We start from the raw sequence: 20,250 nt of genomic DNA on the forward strand, positions 1-20,250 counted from the left end.
TTGCCCAATGCAACCGTTGCATTGGGAAACGGAGGAGCAGAGAGGGGCCACGCACAGCCCGGGGCCTCCCATTTCTCCATCCTCTCCCCCGGCCGCCCCTTTGCACCGTCAGGGGCTGCTGCAGGCCGGGGACACGGAGGCAAGGCCATGGAGGGGAGCGCTGAGCTCCCCACGGAGGGGGTGGGAACCCTCCAGGGAACGAGGAGGGGTAAGAGGCCGGCAGCACCCGAGGCTCCTCCAGCTCCCCGCGCGGCTGAGACGCTCTTTGAGCCCCTCCCGGGGAGAAGCAGCCGCGGCCCCGGAGCGGCGCGGCCCGAGGCCGGGTGAGGGGCGGCGGCAGTGGCGGGGCGCGCCCGGCAGACGGAGCTGTGCGGGAGGCGGGAGCAGCGGCGCGGCCCCGACATCCCTGCGCATCCCGCAGCCCCGCCGGGGATGCCGCCGCCCGCCGGGCCCTGAGCGCCGGGACGCCGGCGGCTGCCGGCCGCGCTCCGCCGCGCCTCCACCGGCCCCGACCCCGACGGAGCCGCCGCCGCACGACCCGCCTGGAAGATGGAGTGAGTATCGGATCCGGCCGTGCCGCCGCCGCGGGACCCCGGCCCCGGGCCCCCGCTCCCCACACACACACACACACAGCGAGCGGCCGGGGGGTGGGCGGCTTCCCGGGCTCCGGGGGTCGGGACCCCCGCAGTGTGTCCGCGGGAACCCCACACGATGGGCTCCCAGAGCCCACAGCGGGGGGACTCATCTACTCCTCCCCTCCCCCCCATGCCTGGGCGTGGGACCCCCAAAACCTTGGGCTCGCATCCACCTGATCCTGGGGACTTAAGGACGCCAATACCGGGGGGCTCGCCTCCCCCCGATGCCGACGCTTGGCACCCCAAAAGCTGGGGCTCAGCACCCTAATGCTGGGGGGCTCGCTTTGCCTTAAGGCTGGGGCTGGGCAGCCCGCTGCTGGGGGTCTCGCGTCCCCCCGATGCTGCCGCCCGGTGCCCGCGCTGCCGGGGGGTGCCGAGGTGGCAGCTCGGGGGGCAGCAGCCGAGGCCCCGGAGCAGGCGCGGGGGCTGCGGGGAGCGAATCTCCGCCGGCAGCGGGAGGGGGAGTTGAAGAGGGTGGATGGGGAGGGCGTTTATTTTCGTGGTTTAAACCTGTTGTTGCTGCTGCGTGTGGCTGGGCTGGCTGGCGGGGTGGGTGGGTGGCTGCGAGCAGCCGACCCCTCCCTGCATGCACATCCCAGCCCTGTGCCGAGGGACCCGGCTGCCATGGGGGTGTGGGGAGGGGGATGATTCTCACACCGGGTCCCCCTGGCCTTGTTCTTTGTGTGCTGCTGTGGGGCCCTGCCCCGCTGGGTCGGTGCCTGGGGAAGGGCTGGGAGCGGGGCACGGCGCTTTGGGGGCGATGGGGGAAGGAGGGAGCAGGTGGAGGGCGGTAGTGGGGACAATCCTGCCCACACACACACGTTTTGCCCCTCAGGAACACCAGCAAGGTGCTGGAACTGGGAGGGAATGGGGCTGGTCCCAGTGGCAGCAGCAATCTGGGTGGGCCCCATCTCACTCAGGCCTTTCCTTTCCTCTGGTCCCCACCGTGGCAAACATGGAGCCCCCCAGCATCTCCTGGCTTTGGGTTTGGGGGCTTCCCACCAGCCCCAGGGTCAGCTACTCTCCACTCATCCCAGGCAGCTCCCCTTACACTGATTAACTGGCCACCTGCTAACGAGATGCTGGTGCTCAACAGGTCCTGCTCACCACTGTCTGCCTCCCACGTGGGGAGCCCTGCAGAGCTCTGGGGTGTTGAGGGGGGACGAGGTGATGGTTTGCTGGGGTGGGTTATGGCTTCCTGGGGACATTTCAGGGGTCAGGGCACAGCATCTGTGGGCTTGGGGAAGCAGAGCAGCTCCCTTTGCTGCTGGAGGGGCTGGGGGCTTCATGGGGTGAGAACTCCCCAAGGCAGGTCCATGGCTTTGGGCAGCTGCTCCCTGTGTTGGTCCTTGCAGAAAAGTGTCTCTTTGGGGAGGAAAACAGGCATGTAATTTGCCAAAAGGCAGTGAGGGAAAGGGCAGAACTGAGTGAGGGGCATGTTGTGCCCTGGGGAGTGGGATGAGGAGCTGCAGGGACTGGGCATGGGGTCTCCTGACATGGAGACATCAAGGGATGTGCTTGAAGTGGGGGCTGGCATTGGGCAGGATGGCAGTTCGTGCCACAGGGTCCCCCCATGCTGCTTTCACCCTGCTCTGCTCTCCCCCTGAGCTCCTCCACAGCTCTGGACAGACCCTCCCAGTGAGGGCTGAGAAGCCTGTGGAAGGGTGCAGGGGGCTTCCCTCCCACCAGCTCTGTACACTGAACCTGTTGATGGCTCTTTCTTTTGAGTGAAACCCCTGGAGCAACCCCAGGGCAGGTGCTCACCCCACCAAACTGTGAGAGCAGCTGCATCTTCCCTATAGTCCTGTCTGGATGTGCAGGGCACAGCTGAAAAGCAGAACAGGGGCACTTGTGGCATCTGTGTGGGCAGCACTGGTGCAGCCCCTCCAGCTGCAGCCCTCCAGGAGGAGGCTGCTCAGCCTTTGTGCTGGAATAAACATGCACAAGTTGTTGGTGGTTAAAGTACCCAAATGTACTTCCCTGGGTGGGTCTGCAGCTTCATGTCTCAGCAGGTCAGTCCTGCTCCCTCAAATCCAGAGCATGGTTGTGGGGCTGGAGGTTTAGGAGAGTCCCAGGGTGGATGGAGACACAGCTCTGCAGCAGCCCATGGGTGCTGGGCAGCGTGCTGCTGGCCTTGCTTTGCCTCCTGCTTTGCCTTGGCAGTGGCTGCAGGAGGGTCCTGGCAGCCTGGAGCTGCTGGTGCCCAAGGAGGTTTGGCTGAAAGCTTCCAGCTCTTGTAAAGGCTGTGCAGGTCCCATTGGGGTTGCTCATCTGTCCTCTGCTCCTGCTGCCACTGATGCTCTTGAGCAGCTGGAGATTTTGCATCTCCCACACCTGGCTGCTCTGGTAGTTTGTCTCAGCAGGTCTCTGCTCTCACCTCAGGGTCTGGGGTCTCCTCAAAGCAGGGACTCTCCTGGTCCTGCCCTTCCCTCCATGCCCATCCCTGACCTGAAGCTCACAGTCACACCCAGGGGAAGGAGGGAGGTTTCTGCCTGGGAGCCCTTTGGGAAGGGGCTCTAGACCCTGCTCTCCACCTGGGAAGAGCAAAATCCAGTTGATGCTCCCCAGGCTGGACCATCAGGTGGCTGCAGGGAGCTGGAGGGTGTTGGTCCCTGTGTGTAGCTGAGGGGATGGCAGCTGAAGGGATGACACTACCACCTTTATCAGCTCTCCCAGAGGATGCCATAAATCTCCACTGCTGTCTGCTGAGCTGCTCTTGGGCTGGTGCATCTCAGGGTTGAGAGTTCAGCCACCTCTGCAGGATGAGGCCTCTCACCCAGAGCTGTGTGGCTGGGCAGGAACTGGATTTCCTGGGAAGCTGCTAGTGCTGGAGTTCCTGCTTCCTGGCCAAAAACAGCTCCTTTCCCCACTCTGGGTCAGTGCTTCATGTGTTCTGTGCTGGGTGGGCCCCTCTCCAGCAGTGGTGGAGGTGAGGAAGGGCCGGAAGGAACATTGAGGAGGAGACGTGCAGAGGGGCAGAGCTGGGTGGAGGCAGCAGGCTCAGGGCTGCAGGCACAGGCTCAGGGCTGGAGACACAGGCTCAGGGCTGCAGGCACAGGCTCAGGGCTGGAGACACAGGCTCAAGGCTGCAGCAGGCTCAGGGCTGGAGGCACAGGCTCAGGGCTGGAGACATGGGCTCAGCGCTGCAGCAGGCTCAGGACTGGAGGCACAGTCTCAGGGCTGCAGCAGGCTCAGGGCTGGAGACACAGGCATGCACAGGAGCTCAGTTTCCTGAGTCTGTCTTTACCCCAGGCCCCAGACAGCAGAGACAGCAGAGCCCAGGAGGTGAGAGGAGCTGGAGTGGCTCCTGTCCCAGCCAAGTGCTTCCTGCTGGAACATGGCTGGATGTGGGCTGAGCCCAGCCCCATGCTCAGTGCCAAGGACTGAGCTCCCCATGGCTGCCTGTGGCTCACAGGGATGCTCCAGGCAGGAGCCACATCCTTGCTGGCTCCTTGGAGCCTCGTGTGTGCTTGTGGTGGTGTGAGAAAGGCAGGATGCCCTGTGTGAATGAGAACCCAGGGACTGAGTGATGCAGCTGAGGCCACTCTGAGGTGATGGGGAGCCTGGCACCGTGTCCTGGGCCAGTCAGTGCTCCCAGGCATGGGGAGCAGCTGGCTCCACTCTCATTCATAAATTGTAGGGGAGTTTCCTGGTGCAGCTCTGCTCCTCTAACTGGAAGGGAGCTGGAAACCCAAGTGTTTGGAGGGCACTTGAACCATTGTTTGAAAGATCTGTAATTTTCCAATCAAACTCCCTCCCCAAGCCTCTGTTCATCAAATATTCATGGGATCCATTTTCTCCTGGCACTCCCAGCCCACGTCTCAGCCCAAAGAATCAATCAGGCAGCTCAGCTTGCTCTAATGCATCCTGCGTTTGGGAGCCTGGGGCTGCCATCTCCTCCTCCCCCCATCTCCTCCCTGTCCCTGTCTCCTCCCAGGGCAGCAGTGTTGGGTGAGGCTGCACAGGCAGTGGGAGCACAGGGAAAGCTCATGGAGAGGGAAGGAACAGGATTGGGGTGCTGCAGCTGCCTGTGGGGTGAAGGCAGCCAGCACCATGGGGCAGGAGCAGCCCCTATCTCATCAGAGCCCATGCAAGTGGGTCAGACCTTGTGCCCAGCAGCCCTGGCACTTGGCTTTCTGGCCATCCCAGCCCCTGGGCCACTGTCTTTGTGGTCAATAAGTGGTGGCCCCAGGGCTGCTGTGGCTCCCTCCACCCCCCCCAACACTGCCAATGAGGACGTTCAATAGTGTCCCTGCTGCTAATGGCTCTTTGTGGGCTCCCTCCAGCAGCATCACAGGGCTCCCTCCAGCACCCACAGGGCTCTTGGCATGGGAAGGATGGTGTAAATCAGTGCCAGTTCCTCCAGTGCTGCCGTTTCCAGGGGCTCTGGGCCTCACACCCCCATCTCCCTGGGGTTGTGGGGAGGGGTCTGGGCCACGGTGAGCCCGTGCAGGACTCTCTCCTGGGCTCAGAGCTGGTGGAAAGGGAGCAGAGGTCAGGGGAGCAGAGGAGCAGCCTGAAAGGGCTCCTCGCACATTTGGATGAGCTAATGGGAAAAAACCAGAGGAAGGCAAATAAACATTATTGTTTCACGTGGGGTGGGGAGGAGACAAAAGGTCACGGGCTTCCCTTGTGATGGGAGGGAAAAGGCAGCATCAGCAAGGGCTGGAAAGAGCTGGAGAGCCAAAGGAGAGTGTGGGTGCACGCACAGGGCACGTGTGTGCTCACGTGTGTGTGTGTGGGGGTGTGTGCCTGTGGGTCCTTTGCAGGTGGGGAGTTCCCAGGGTGTCATCTCCCTGTGCCACCTGCATCCCTGGTCCCATCACCCTCAGCTCTTGTGCCACAGCCCATGGCTCTTGCTGCCACGCTGGAGGAGCTGCCCTGGGCTTGGCACACAGCCTGAGCCTGGCACCCGGAGCTGCTGGGAGCGGGTGGAATGAGGTGGGACAAGGGCTTCTTGGGGCTTTCTCTGCTGGGCTGATGGTTCCTGAGGGGGATGATGAACCTGGGCTTTGCTTTCACCCCTCCCCAGCACCAAGGAAGGAGCCTGAGCCACCTCTGGCATCGCCAAAGCCTCGGGGGAGGCTCCGGTGATGCTGCGGGGGGGGGGGGAGGGGGCTGCCCGGGGCTCTGTGTGTCCCCCCCAGCCCTGTGCATCCCCCTCCCGTCCCCTCCCGGGCTCGCCCGTTGCCGTGGAGCCGTTGCCATGGAGCCGTTGCCGGGGAACCGCCGGCGCTCACCGGCGCCGGGGCTGCGGGGGGCTGCGGGACCCCGGCCCGGGATCACACCCCCGCGGCGGGATCGGGAGCATCAGGGGATGGGGAGGAGCTGTGAGGCTGCTCTGGGTTGTGAGGAGGGTCTGAGGTGGCTCGGGGCAGTTCCTCTGTCGTGGTCCAGCCCCGGGGTGTTGCTGCTTGTGTCCCGTCCCCTCCCCCAGCTGCAGGGTCCTTGTTGAGTGCAAGCAGACGGTGAGACCCGGGGGCTGTCTGGGGACAAGGGACCCCTCCACCTCTCCTTCCACCTCATCCCAGTGAGCAGGGACCTGGAGGCACCAGGGTTGTCCCTTCTCTCTGTGCCCCTCTTTCCCCAGGGTGTGATGGGGATGGATGAGCCTCCCCCTACAGTGATAGCTGGGGTTGGACCCCACAGCAGGGCTGGGGTGCACAGGCTGCTGGGGCTGGGAGGGTGCAGGGAGGAGCATCCAGCCTTGCTTTGCACCTCTGCCTGGGCCAGGAAGATTCCTGGCATTTGACCCGGGAATGTGGAGACTGTAGCAAATAATGGAAAATAAAGAGGTTAGAGGAGGGGGGAAAAGCAGAACAGAATGGCTCAGGAATGCTGTAAAAGCTTGGATCCATGGAACAGGGCAAGATCCAGAAGAGAAACAGGCCCTGGGCCAAAGCCTTCAGAGCTTGAGGTGCCAAGAGCTGAACTTGAGGGGATTCCTGGCCCCAGAGAGGGAAGGAGCCCGTGGCAAAGGGCAGCCCTGGCACTGTGGAACTGGTGCCAGCCTGTGTCCCCAGCTGCTGCTGCAGCCCTGGCATGAGGCAGGGCACAAGGGGTGTGTATGGGGGAGAAGCCAGTTCCTCCCTTCAACTTTTGCCCATAATCTCTGTCTCTGCAGAGCTGTCCCAGCTGCACACAGTCCCAGGGGGCTCCTCGCTGCTTTGGAGCTGGTCTGGGGAGGAAAAGGGGAGGTTTCACCCCTTGGGTTAGAGCCTGGGGCTGTGATCCCTATGTCAGGGCTCTGCATCCCCACAGCCCCCACACCCATGTGCTGGGGGTGTCCTGTGGGGGGCTGATGGCTCCATCCCCATCCCCTGCACAGCTCCAAGTGTGTTCCTCTTGAGGAAAACAAACTTGCCCTGTGTCCAGAGCAGAGTCAGAACCCAGCACAGGGCTGGGGTAAGGGCAGACCCTCCTCATGGCCTTGGTGGGTCAGCAAAGGAGCTTTCCCTCAGCAAACTTACTGCCCCTGACCCTTCTGCCTGCAGGGTGGGGGGAGGTTTGCAGGGGGCAGCTGCTGCTTGGGATGGAAATGAGGGGTTGGCCCCTCACCTCCCTTGTTGTCCTTATGCTGGGTGTTGCTACTCTCACATCCCCCAGTGCCAGGCAGGGAGTGTCAGGGGGGATGGCAAAGGGACTCACAGACATTCTGACTCTCTTTGGGTTTGTAATGATTTAATTCCCATCCAGGGAACACACAGAGACACACACACACACACACACACAGGAGCTGGGAGGGGTGAGAGTGCGCCTGCGCCTGCAAAACACTCACAAACAGCACAAAAATAACCTCCCCACAGCCACAGCCTTCCCCTGGCTTGTTTTTCTGGCCTGGATTTCAGGCAATTCCCCCTCCCCAACCTGGGATCCCGGCTTGTGGGGAGGGGTCAGGGGAGGCCGGGCAGCTCTGAGCAGCTTGCTGTTAATCGCTGCCTTGCAGGAGGTGTCAGGTGGAGGTGGGAGGTGATTTCAGCCTCCCAGAGCCTCTTTGCAAAGCCCAGCTCTGGGGAGGACTTGTGCAAGGACTTGTGTGTGCAGGGACATGTGTGGCAGGTGCACAGCTCAGGGGGATGCTGGGGACGGGGGGCACAGCAGCTCTTGCCCATCCCATGTGTAAAGCAGCTTGGGCAAAAGCCCTTCCTGGTAGTGTGGAAATCTCCCACCCCCACTACCCTCAACCCTGAGCCATCTGTGGATCCCTCCCTGGGAAGCAGATGATGCAGCAGGTTGGGGAGAGGAGGCACAAGGAGCAACGTGGGGTTACAGGGTTGGTGGTCCCTGGCTGGGGTACCTGCTGGGCAGCACCTCAGAGTCTGTGTGGCCTCCCAAAATGAGCAGCCTCCAGCTGATTGGGGGCTGCTGGGGAGGGGGCTGCCTGCCCTGGGCTTCAGCTTGGCTCCTGCTGTGGTTGGTGCTGTCTGAAGCTGGGGATGGCTTCAACCTGTGTCAGATCTGAGCTGCTGGGTGCCCATCAGTGCACAGACATGGTGAGGTCGGGGTCTGATGGAGCTCTTGGCACTCTCTCCTTGCTAATGGCTTTTCCTGCTGTGCAGCCCCTCCCCAGTCCCCCTCCCCTGGGCTGGAACTGCAGGTGCCCATGTAGCCACTCCTCTCCCCCCCTCCAGCCCCCTGGGAAGGAAGGGGCTGGCTGTGTTCTGCTTTAATTGCTTCTTTCAAAGCCCAGCCAGGCATGTGGGGATGGGGCTGGGGAGAGGTAGATGTTGGGGGGCATCCCAGTGCCAGCCCCATCAGTACAGGAGCTCCTGGGGGCTGCCAAAAAACCGATGTGTGCTTATCCTCCAGCACACCTGAAGCCCAAGAGCTCTCCACCAGCTCTGGACTGGTGAGTGAGGATCTCCCACACCAGTTTCTCCCTCCTTCTCACCTCGGGCAGCACACACGCAGCCCTGGGTGTGAGGGAGAGGAAGGGCTGAGCCTTGGGAACTGGAGGCCAGACCAGTGTCTCTACACTGGTGTCTGACTGCCTTTGCAGCTGCCTCCTTGCAGGCTCTGCTGCCCCTTCCTCTGGGAAGCAAGTGGCAACCATCCATCCAGGGCCAGATGATACCTCGGTGCCTCCCACCTTAATTACTGTCACAGCTAAGCACGTCGTTAGCAGCGTTTGGGGAAGAGCCAGTCAGCTCCCTGCAGCACCAGAGCATCCCCAGTCCCAGCTGAGCCCCAGGCAGCTGCCCTCAGCCCTGCTCTGCAGCTCCTGGCTGCTGAACCTGCACCTGAGGCTTCGTGCACTGGGGGATCTCGTTGGGCTCCATGAGGCTGCGCTGCTGGTTGGGCTGGTTCAGGATGAGGAAGGGTTGGGTGTGTGGGCACAGGGCTGTGGGGAGGTCAGGGCAGCAGTTCACTGAATCCCTGAATGCTGAGGGTGGGAAGGGCCCTGCAGAGCCCGAGCCCCTGCTACAGCAGCTTCCCCTGGCTCAGGGGCACAGGAACGTGTCCAGGGGGGGTTGGAAACCTCCTGAGAAGGAGCCTCCACACCCTCCCTGGGCAGCCTGGGCCAGGGCTCCCTCAGCTCAGCACCAAAGGACTTGCTCCTCCTGTGCCAGGGGCACTGCCTGTGTGCCAGCCTGTGCCTGTTACCCCTTGTCCTGCCACTGGCCACCACACAACACACACTGGCCCCATCCTCCTGACACCCACCCTGCAGGGACTGATCAGCACTGCTGAGATCCCCCTGAGCTCAGGCTTCTCCTCCCCAGGCTGAACAGCCCCAGGTCTCAGCCTTTCCTCCTCACACACACGTTCCATCCCCTCAGCATCTTGCTGTCCCTGCACTGGCCTCTCTCCAGCAGTTCCCTGTCTCTCTGCAATGGGGGAGCCCAGAGCTGGCCCCAGGACTCCAGCTGAGGCTTCCCCAGGGCAGAGCAGAGGGGCAGCAGAACCTCCCTTGGAGCGTTTCAGCCTTGGTGCAGGGGCTGGAGCCCACAGCCCAGCTGGAGCCCACAGCCCAGCTGGAGCCCACAGCCCAGCTGGAGCAGAGCCTGTTGCAATGAGTCTGTCTGAGCACACAGCCTGGAAAGGTCACTGTCTGGGAAAGGTGTCAGCAGCCAAGAAATGGGCTTGGAATGGAAAGTGTGAGGCAGGTTGAACCACAGGGGCAGCCAGAACCGCTTCAGCCCCTCTGTGGTCACCATTTCCATCTCCATGGTCAGGAGCAGGTCTGGCTGTGCTGGGTGCTGGGCAAGGGGGGTTGGGCAGAACAGGGGGCTGAGGGGTGCCTGGAGGAGCTGTGCAAGAGAGGAGCACTCAGCTCTGGGGTGACAAGGGCAAGGGAAGAGTCCAGCCTTTGTCCCTCTGCTGTGTCTGGTTCAGCAGTGGCACAGTGTCCCCACTGACGTGCTGCCCCTGCCCCTCACGCTGCCATCTGCTCTCTTGCAGGGTTGTGGAGACCAGCAGCAGCCTCCAGCAGGACAGGCTGCAGGCCATTGCGGTGAGTCCCCTGCCCTCTGCCCCTCCACTGTCCCCACATCCCCAGGCACTGGAGGGCACCAGTGCAGGAGCTCGGGCTTGCAAAGCTACTCCAAGGCTGCAGGCAGAGGCTACAAGAGCCCAATGTGATCCCCAGCCTCAGGCAGGGGGTCTCCAGTAAGCAAAGGACCTGCAGGAGCCTGTGCCAGGCTGTTGTGCCCTGTGGCAGCTCTCCCTGGGCTGCAGGGTGTGGTGGGGCTTGGCTGTGCTGCTGGAGCAGAGACAGAGCGAGAGGTTTAATTAATGAAGCAGTGCCTTGAGGAGCCCCAAGCCAGAGGGAGATGAGTGATGACTTCCCCCACACCCCTGTCAAGGGAAGGGCTGTGCAATCCAGCCTGGCCTGCTGTGAGCACTGGTAATTACATTCATTAGTGAGCAGCCAGGGGCTGTGCTGGGCAGCCCCCCCAGCACGGAGCAGAGCACTGGGATGGTGTTAAAGCCCATCACTACCCCATAGCAGCCCCTTTTTGCCCTTCCCTGAGCTGCCAGTGGCCCCAGCCCAGCTCACTGCCACCCAATCTCTGCTTCACAAAGGGCAAATTGTTCTGGGCCAGAGCAGAAAGAAAGAGGGTGACGCTCCCTGGGCTGGGACTGGCTGAGCTGAAGGGATCTGGAGCAGCCTCAGGAGGTGCAGCGAGGGGGGGACAGGCAGAGGCTGTGGGGGCTGGTGCCTCACTCAGCAGGGCCAGCTGAGGGAAAAGGGATGTTTTTGAGGTGATGAAGAGAGTCCAGGCTCTGCTGGGATTTCCCTGCACCCTCTGTGCCTCAGTTTCCCCGCTGTGAGGGCAGGGATGTGGGGTGAGCTGTCCCCAAGGCTGGGCTCACAGCTCATATTCCTGTGTCAGACCCTCTGGAGCCTCCCATCTCCTGCTCTCTGTGCCTCCCTGCTCTGGGGATGCTGCCCTGGCTAGGAGGGAGCTCCCCCCAGCCTGGCACTGACCCCCCACCCCGTGCCAACCCCCCTGTCCCCACGCTGACCCTGCCTCTGACGCTCTGATCCCTCCAGGAGAAGCGGAAACGTCAGACAGAGATCGAGAACAAGAGGCGGCAGCTCGAGGATGACAGGAGGCAGCTGCAGCATCTCAAGGTGAGGATTCCCCCGTGCCCCCCAGCCTGCCCCGTGCCAGGGATGTGCCAGGGACCCCCAGCTAGGAGAATGGCACGACCCTGACCCCTCCTTTCTGCTCCTCAGTCCAAGGCTCTGCGGGAGAGGTGGCTGCTGGAGGGAGCCCCAGCCTCAGCCTCCGAGGAGGACGAGGCCATGAAGAAGCAGATGCAGGAGGATGAGGTGAAGACCAAGGAGCTGGAGGAAACCATCCAGAGGTAATGGAGGTGATGTGGGCTCAGGGGGCACCTGAGTCCTGCCAGAGACCCCCTGGGCAGACAGGAGCCTGAGATGCAGCTCGGTCTCATGTGCTGGGCACGAGGCATGAGGTGTGGGGCATTGCTTGGAGGAGAGCAGCTGCTCTGGAGCTCCTGGGAGCAGAACCAGAGAGTCACAGAATCATTTTGGCTGGCAAAGCCCTTTAATCTCTTCAAGTGCCCCCCCTCCCCTCACCCTGCCCAGCCCAGCACTGACCCACAGCCCTCAGCACCTCAGCTCCAGGGCTTTGGGATCCCTCCAGGGCTGGGCACTCCCCCAGCTCCCTGGGCAGCCTGGCACAGGGGCTGATACCCCTCTCAGGGAAACAGTTCTGCCTCAGCTCCAACCTCAATCTCCCCTGGGGCAACTTGAGCTGCCAGTGAGGGCTCAGTGCTCTCACCAGCACCCCTCTGTCAGGGAACTTGCTGGCATTAGTCTGGGGGCTGTGGCTGGTCCCTGTGCCTGCCTGGCACCGTGGCCCCTCTCTGCCTGGGACATTAGTGAGAGCTGTGGGGCTGGGGAGCAGGACTTGTGCTGGGGGCTACTGGGAAGGCTCCTGGGGATGGCTACTCAATGCCCAGCACCCTCCCTGCCTCCCCAGGACCATCTGTCTCCGTTACGGTGCCTCAGCCCCTGAGGAAGGGGCACAGTGGGAGGTTGTGGGGATGAAACCTCAGCCCTCTCCTTCCTGAGCTGCTGGAGGCAGTGAGGGACAGGGAGCCCCATCACAGAGGTGTCCTGGCAGCGTGGCTGCTCTGCAGGAATGCGGCTGTGCCGTTAATTGCTGGTGCAGGCAGGGGTCAGGCACGAAGGGGCCTTTGTGTGGGGCTGGTGGCGCGAGGAGCTAAGGGAGGGGGGTGTCTGCCAGGGGTTTTGTCACCACGCTGGCAGAGGGGCCCTGAGTGACACACACATGAGCTGTGGGGACTTCTGAGACCTCCACTGTGTTCCAGCACAGGCTGCCCAGGGAGGGTGTGGAGGCTCCTTCTCAGGAGGTTTCCAACCCCAGCTGGACACGTTCCTGTGCCCCTGAGCCAGGGGAAGCTGCTGGAGCAGGGGCTGGAGCAGCTCTGCAGGGCCCTTCCAGCCCCACCACTCAGGGGTTCTATGGAGTCAATCCTGCTTCTCTTCCATCTGCCCATCAGCTGCTCTGGGTGCTCAGCATCCACAGAGCCACAACCACTGTCCTGAGCATCACTCACCCTGCAGCACCTGGGTCAAGGGCTGAGGGCAGCTGGGCAGAGCCCCTGGGCTTATTCCAGCACACACCTTTCCCCAGCAGAGAGCTGCTGATGGCTGTGGCCAGGGGCTGGCTGGTTTTCCCTCTGCCTCACCAGCCCAGGGGCTGCTCTGTGCCTCCCCTCTCCCCTGTTCCTTGTCCCCAGAGCTGTGGGTGCAGCACAGCAGCTCCCCTCAGCCCCAACCCTCTCCCCAGGCTGGAGAAGGAGCTGGAGACGCTGGAGAACGGCAGCTCAGCAGCTTCCACCAAGGAGAACCTGGCAGAGGTGGCAGCAGCAACCAAGGAGGAGAAGGCAGAAGCCATCCCCAACACACAGAAGGTGGGCACAGGCACTCTCTGGGGGCAGGTGAGGGGAGAAAGGGGGTGCCTGGAGGTCAGGGCTGGGTCTCACTGCTGGGTGGTGGTGTGAGATGGACAGAGGGGCTGAGCAAGGGGCACTGAGGCACTGCTGCAGCCACCTCACGTGTCCCTGTCACCCTCAGAGCCAAGGGAGCCGTGCTGGGGGTCCCCCACCCCTGTGGGTGGGTGCATGGGCAGCGGGTGCACGGTGACTCCTGGCAGCTCCTGACCTCTCCCTTCTTTCCACAGAGTCCCCTGGGTGCAGTCAAGGGTAGGTGTTCCCCACCTCTGCCACGGTTCCCACACTCTCAGGGGGCAATGCCCACCCCCCCTACACACCCCCCACCCCTGTCCCCTCCTCGGGGAGCCCATCCCAAGGGCCACATCCCCCCTCCCCGGGGCCCATCCCACGGGCACGTGGGCAACCAGGCGATTCTTTTGGCTCAGGTGGTCGCCTCTCCTCTCCGTCTGCAGCCGAGAAGAAGGGCTCCAGCAGCCCCATGAAGGCAGTGGAAGGCACTGACATGATGAAGGCAGGTAGGTGCCCATTGCCAGGGAGGAGAGCTCCTTGCCAGCCGCTTCCCCTGTCCCTGGCTGCCCCGCAGCTCTGCCGCCGCCGCTCCTCGCCGCTCGATGCCTTTCCAAGCCCCAGGCACACAACAGCAGCAACTTGCAATCACAGGGGTTTGTTTCTGCTTCCACCCCATGCCTGGGTCATGGTTCAAGGTCCTTCCCCTTCACCCTTTGGCTCTGGGTTTCATCCTTCACCTCCTGCTCTGTCTGTGGCTTCTCGGAGCGCCGGCGAGGGACGAGTGGCAGCTGCCAGCGTGTGCCCGTGGCCACGGCGCCGAGGCTGGATGTGTGGGGCTGAGCCGCCCCAGCTGCGCTGCTGGAAGGGTTTGCTCTGCTTTGGGGGATGGCTCAGACTGGGATGTGGCACCAGCACCGGGCAGAGCTCGTGTTGGGGTCTTCAGAGCCCTCTGTGGGTGATGCTGCCTGACACGAGCGTGAGCCAGCACCAGTCACCAGGCAGCCAGACGGGCTCAGCACCTCCTGCCACGGTGCCACCAGAGCCTGGCTGCGCCCCAAAGGCTGTGGAGTTAAGGTGAGGCAGCCTGGCTGGGATCAGCAGTGGGGTGGCAGCAGGAGCAGGGCAGGGATTGTCCCCTGTGCTGGGCCCTGGGGAGGCTGCAGCTCCAGGGCTGTGTCAGTGCTGGCCCCTCACTCACTGCCACAGGGACACTGAGGGGCTGCAGCGTGGCCAGAGCCGGGCACAGAGCTGGGGAAGGGGCTGGAGCACAAGGGGCTGGGGAGGGGCTGAGGGAATGGGGGTGTTGAGGCTGGAGAAGAGGAGGCTGAGGGCAGACAGCAGCACTCTCTGACACTCCCTCACAGGAGGCTGCAGGGAGCTGGGGGTCAGGCTCTGCTCCCCAGTAACAAGTGACAGGATGAGCAGAAACAGCCTCAAGTTACCCCAGGGGAGGGTGCTGGGCATTGAGTAGCCCTCCCCAGGAGCCTCCCCAGTAGCCCCCAGCACAAGTCCTGCTCCCCAGCCCCACAGCTCTCACTAATGTCCCAGGCAGAAAGCATCTGTGTTCAGAGGGGCCACGGTGCCAGGCAGGCACAGGGAGCAGCCACAGCCCTCAGACTAATGCCAGCAAGTTCCCTGACAGAGGGGTGCTGGTGAGAGCACTGAGCCCTCACTGGCAGCTCCAGTTGCCTCAGGGGAGGTTGAGGCTGGAGCTGAGGCAGAACTGTTTCCCTCAAGGGTTGTCAGCCCCTGTGCCAGGCTGCCCAGGGAGCTGGGGGAGTGCCCAGCCCTGGAGGGATCCCAAAGCCCTGGAGCTGAGGTGCTGAGGGCTGTGGGTCAGTGCTGGGCTGGGCAGGGTGAGGGCAGGGCTGGGGCTGCAGCACCTCCAGGGCTTTGCCAACCCAGATGATTCCATGACAACGCCGCCAGCAGTGCCAGGACAGCTCCAGCCCCGTGAGTGCCCGTTCACAGGGCTGTACCTGGGGTGTCTCACCCGCCTCTGCCCTTCTCACTCCTCGCTACCACCCGCTGCCTCGCTACCGCCGCTGAGCACCGCTGAGCACCGCTGAGCACCGCTGAGCACCGCTGAGCACCGCAGCCGCATCCCACCGCTCAGCAGGGGCCGAGGGGAGGGCCGGGGCGGCCGTAACTCGCGCTGTGCTCTTTGTGTCTCAGCCATGTACTCGGTGGAGATCACGGTGGAGAAGGACAGAGTGACTGGAGAGACCAAGGTCCTGTCCAGCACTACCATGCTCCCCCAAAACCACTGTCTGCAGGGGGTCAAAGTGTACGAGGATGAGCTGAAAGGTACGGCCCGTCCTGCAAGCGACTGGAGCGAAGGGCAGGGGATGAGGGAGCAGCTGCCCGAGCGTCCCCGTGGGCATCAGGGCTGGGAAGGGTCAGGGCTGCTCCCTGCCCTGCTCACCAGCTCTGGAGGGAACACAGCTCAGGGTAAGCCCTGGCCAACCCCACTCCTGTGCCTTGGCCAGCCCGGTGTGGGATCCATCCTGGCATTGTGGTGTAGACGGTCCAGATGGACCGGCCTTGGCTTGCACGTCGTGACCTTGTGCTGCTGGAGAGTGAAGATGAGGATCTGCTGTGTCCAAGGCTCAGGAGCGTGTCCTGGAGATGGAGAAGGTGGCACTGCCACTGCGTTGGCCCATCGTGCCCAGGCTGGTGGCAAGGAACGTGGCTACCAGGTGGTAGGGACTGAGCTCTGCCTGCAGCCTCTGCTTTTGGGAACCTGCTTCCAAGGGTCTGGTGAGGCCCAAGGGATGGCTGTGTCGCTGGCAACAACCACAGGGCACCGTGGTGGCCGAATGGATCCACCCCTTCTCCAAGGAAACCACGCTGATGGCCTCATTCAACACCCAACCGTGCTGTGCCACTCTGCCCTTCACCTCCACCAGCCCCCCCAGCTGCTCCGAGACCCCCAGCTCCAAAGCCAGCCGTGCCACGGGGCAGTCCTGCACTGGTGCCAGCTGTGCCAGGGCTGGTTGTCACCCATCACTCCATCAGCTGCCCGTTGAACCGTTGCCCCAGGTCAAGTGGAAAGTGCGACGAGCCGGGCGCCGCTCTGCCTGTGACCAGCATCTGCTGCCTCCAGCCCTGCCAGCGGCCAAGGGACCTGTGCCAGCGGCCCAAGAGCCCCGGCCCCTCCTGGGCACGGGGCCAGCGGGTGCCAGGGGCAGCGGGACACGGCGGGGTGCGGCAGCACGCGGTGTGGCAGCGCCTGCTGAGCCCTCACCGGGCTCTCACCGGGCTCTCCCGGGTGGCAGAGCGCCGTGTCATCGCCAGCTGAGCTGGATGCCATCCTGGCGGGTTGTTGGCAAGCTGGCAGCGAGCCACAGCTCACACACGGGGCTGGCTGGGTCTGAGGGTGCCAAGGGCTGGGAATGGCTCCTTGTGTCGTGCTTTTGTTTCAGCCTCCTCTGCGTGGGGGCAGGGGATGCTGGGGGGCTCTGAGGCGGGTCGTGGTGCTGCCAGGGGGTCCTGGCCTCAGTGGCTGTTGGGGAGGGGAGGGTGCTGCTCCCTGGCTGCACAGGAGCTGGGTCTGAGTGGATCACGCCAGCAGGAGCCTTCCCAGGTGGTTCTGTGCTCCTGGCACCAGCCCCCTTGACCCTCCCTGCTCTTGTCCCCGCAGTGGTGCACGCGCTGAGCGCCGAGGACGGGGCGCTGCAGAACGGGGCTCAGCCCCTCAGCTCCTCCGAGGTTGACGAGCTCCTGCACAAGGCCGACGAGGCCACCCTGAGCGAAGCCACCGCGGCCAAGGCCGGCGAGGAGCCCGGCGGGGGCAGCCAGAAACCCACCCCCAGGAGGGAGATCACGGGGCTGCAGGCCACGGCCCGGGAAAGCCCGGCGGGAGAGGGGACGGAGCCGAGCCAGGAGCAACCCGTCACCATGATCTTCATGGGCTACCAGAACGTAGAGGACGAGGACGAGACCAAGAAAGTGCTGGGGCTGGAAGGAACCATCAAAGCCGAGCTGGTGGTGATCGAGGACGCCGAGAGCAAAGCGGAACCGGGCGGCAAAGACCACCCACCGCCCAACGGCACCGCGGCGGAGCCGGCGGCCGCGCACGGCCTGGGCCACGAGGCTCCGGCAGGGGAGAAGCCGAGCGCCAACGCCATGGAGGCCGCCGAGCAGGACACGGACGTGAAGAAGCAGCGTTGCAAGTGCTGCACGGTGATGTGAGTCCCCCCCCACGCCGGCTGAGCCCCCCCATCCCCCCCACCCTGCCCCCCGCAGAGCCCCCTCCAGCCCCCCGCTCGCCAAGGCCCCGGCGCAGCCGCCCCGCCGCACACGGACCCTCCTGCGAGGATTTGGGGACATCCAAGAGGAAGCCGCGGCAGTGAGAGGCGGCCACGGCACCGCTCGCCCTCCTCTCCCCCATCCCCATCCTCCTCCTCCAGTGCTGCCTGTGATATTTATTAGAGAACCCACCCCACACCCCAACCCCGGCCCCCTCCCGGCCCCACGGAGCGCCCACTCCCACCCGTGAGCCCGCCTCACCCTGCCGCCTCCTCTCACCAGCAACTCCCCAGCGCTGCTGGGGGACGGAGCCGGCGCTGCTGGGGGGTCGGAGGATGCTGCCGCGTCCGTGGATGACTCCCGGGGAGCCGGTGACCCTGCGGTGGGCGTGGAGCCGGCGCCGTGCCAGCTGCTCTCCCTGCACCCTCCATCACCCGCTTGTCCCTGCAGGGAGGGGCTGTGAGCGCTCCAGCCTGTGTCCTTGTCCCCCTGAGCGCCCTCGGGGATGGAGCGTTGAGGGTGGCATCCTCTCCGTGGCTTGGGACCTCTCAGGGGGCTGGGGGTTGTCCCCAGAGCTGGGGGTGGGAGATTCTCCTCTGCTCCCCCAGCTCCTCAGCCTGGTGGCACTGGTGGTGCAGGTGCCACGTTGGCATCGCTGGGTCCCCACCACCCGGGGCCGTGTCGGGGTGCCCGTGTCCTGCCGGGGGGACAGGGATGGTGATGGCAGTGTGGGGAGGGGAGCTGGGGGGGTCCATCCCTGTGGGGATGGGGATGTGACCCCTCTGCAGCACAGCCGCTTTCTGGGGCTCTGGGCTGCAAGGTCAGGTCCCCCAGGCGAGCGGGGCAGCCCAGTTCAGGCCAGGCACTGGGACTGGGAGCTACTGGGGAGGGTCAGGGGGTCCCACAGAGGGCATCCCCAGGACACTGTGTCCCCCCAGCCCACACCCCAGCCCTTCAGTGGGGATTTCACCACCAGCACCAGCGTTTCCTCCCCACTGAGACCCACTGGGGCAGGTAAGTGGGGGCCCACGGCAGCACCCATGGGTGCTGAGCCCTGCCCGAGCCCTGGGTGCTTCTGCCATGGCAGCTGCCACATCTTACGGGCATTGGGCTCCCTCTAAGCCCACACTGTGGGGCTGGGGCTGCAGTCCTGCCCTGCCTGGCATGGGGGCTGCCACTCTGGGGGGGGGTCCCATCTCCCACCAGCCCTGTCCCACACGTGCTGGGGCTCAGAGCTCCACGTGCCAGCAATGGCCACGGGTTGTTTTTGGTGCTGGCTGCCCACATCAGCTGTCTGTGAGCTGTAGCCAGGCTGGCAGTGCCTGGTGCCCGTGCCCCAAGGGTACAGGAGCCTGTCCCAGGTGCCAGCCTGGCAGCACAGGGGCTCCTTATTTGAGTACAAGTCCCTGGTGCCAAGAGCAGCCAGGTGAGACCCCAGGGAGCCCCCCAAGCCCCCAGTGAAGCATGTGGGGAGCAGCCAGGGCTGGGGCTTCCACCCCCAAGGCCTTCCCTTCCTCAGTGTGAGCAGTGACTCCCCCATGACATCCCAGTTGCCCCCCAGTTACCACCCAGGCTGCAGCTTTTCCCCCCAACAGAGCCAATGGATAAGGGGGGCTGAGGGCTGGAGGCTGGGGGTCCTCCCGTGGGGAGCCCAACCCCGAGCCCCAGATGGGCACTGGAAGGAGAGGCAGAGCTGGGGAAGGGAGGGGGGTCAGGGCTGGCACCCCCGGGTGCAAAGGGGAGCCCCTCCTGCCTCTCCCACAGACGGGCATCGCCCCATGGCTGCGGTGCCACAGGGCAGGGGGCTGGGGCTGAATGCCACGGGGCATCTGCCCCATCGATCCGGGGGGGGAGCTGGGTACCCAGCAGGGACCCACAGCACCTCCTGTCACCCCCTCGCTGGGGACCAGCACCACTCACCCCATCCCATCCCCCCCCCGGGTCCTGTCATCCCCCCATCCCACCCCCAGCACCCCTGGTTGGCTTTGAGCCCAGTGCCACGTCCCCGGTCCCATCCAGCCCCCGTGGCCGTAGGGAGCAGGATGAGGCCCCCGGGGCCGGGGCTGGTGGGGGCCGAGCAGCAGCAGGCGAGCAGAGGAGCGCTGCTCCGAGCCCCAGCCCCGCGGCGCCCTCCCGCCCCCTCCCCGCCTCCGCTGAAGTGCACTTCCCGCTCTCCCTCTGCTTTCCCCTTGTGCCCGAGCCGGTGGAAGTTTTTCCCTCCTCCCCTCCCCGCCCCTGGCCCCTCCCCGTTGTTTGTAAAACACCCGAACTGAGCAAATAAACTGTGTGAACAACCAGCGCGGTGCCTCCAGCCTCTGCCTGGGGAGCGGGGTGGGCACCAGCACCCACCCCCTGCACACACGGAGGAGGGGAAGGGGATGGGATGGGATGGGATGGGATGGGATGGGATGGGATGGGATGGGATGGGCATGGAGGTGCTGGGGATGAGGACACTGGCCATGCTGGAGAAGGGCATGTTGGAGATGAGGATGAAGGGAGGGGGATGCTGGAGGTGAAGAGGATGGAATGGGGATGCTGGAGATGGGGATGGGATGGGGATGATGGAGATGGGGATGCTGGAGAAGGGCATGTTGGAGATGAGGATGAGGGGATGGGGATGCTGGAGGTGAAGGGGATGGAATGGGGATGCTGGGGATGGGGATGAGGGGATGGGAATCCTGGAGATGATGGAGATGAGGATGTTGGGAATGGAGATGAGGGGATGAGGATGCTGGGGATGCTGGTGATGAAGAGGATGGAATGGGGATGCTGGGGATGGGGATGCTGGGGATGGGGATGAGGGGATAGGGATGATGGAGATGGGGATGATGGAGATGAGGATGCTGGGGATGGGGATGAGGGGATAGGGATGATGGAGATGGGGATGCTGGAGATGAGG

The 20,250-nt window shown here is 64.1% G+C and overlaps 1 protein-coding gene across 1 annotated transcript; it reads left to right on the forward strand.

Annotated features, from left to right (window-relative positions):
* Window positions 1–433: 433 nt before the first annotated feature.
* Window positions 434–19,648, forward strand: PALM (paralemmin). Its single transcript, XM_062015123.1, has 9 exons — window positions 434–554; window positions 10,038–10,089; window positions 11,134–11,214; window positions 11,320–11,450; window positions 12,926–13,049; window positions 13,319–13,340; window positions 13,517–13,606; window positions 15,276–15,407; window positions 16,744–19,648. Exons 1-9 carry the CDS (start codon window positions 550–552, stop codon window positions 17,292–17,294), a joined length of 1,188 nt encoding a protein of 395 aa, XP_061871107.1. The 5' UTR covers window positions 434–549; the 3' UTR covers window positions 17,295–19,648.
* Window positions 19,649–20,250: the final 602 nt, after the last annotated feature.

This window comes from Colius striatus, chromosome 25, assembly GCF_028858725.1.
Source record: "Colius striatus isolate bColStr4 chromosome 25, bColStr4.1.hap1, whole genome shotgun sequence".
Lineage (NCBI taxonomy): Eukaryota > Metazoa > Chordata > Aves > Coliiformes > Coliidae > Colius > Colius striatus.

Coding starts and splice junctions, on each gene's coding strand:
- PALM (XM_062015123.1), top strand. Junction 11,451..12,925: donor CTGGAGGAAACCATCCAGAG/GTAATGGAGGTG, acceptor CCCTCTCCCCAG/GCTGGAGAAGGAGCTGGAGA. Junction 15,408..16,743: donor GTACGAGGATGAGCTGAAAG/GTACGGCCCGTC, acceptor TTGTCCCCGCAG/TGGTGCACGCGCTGAGCGCC.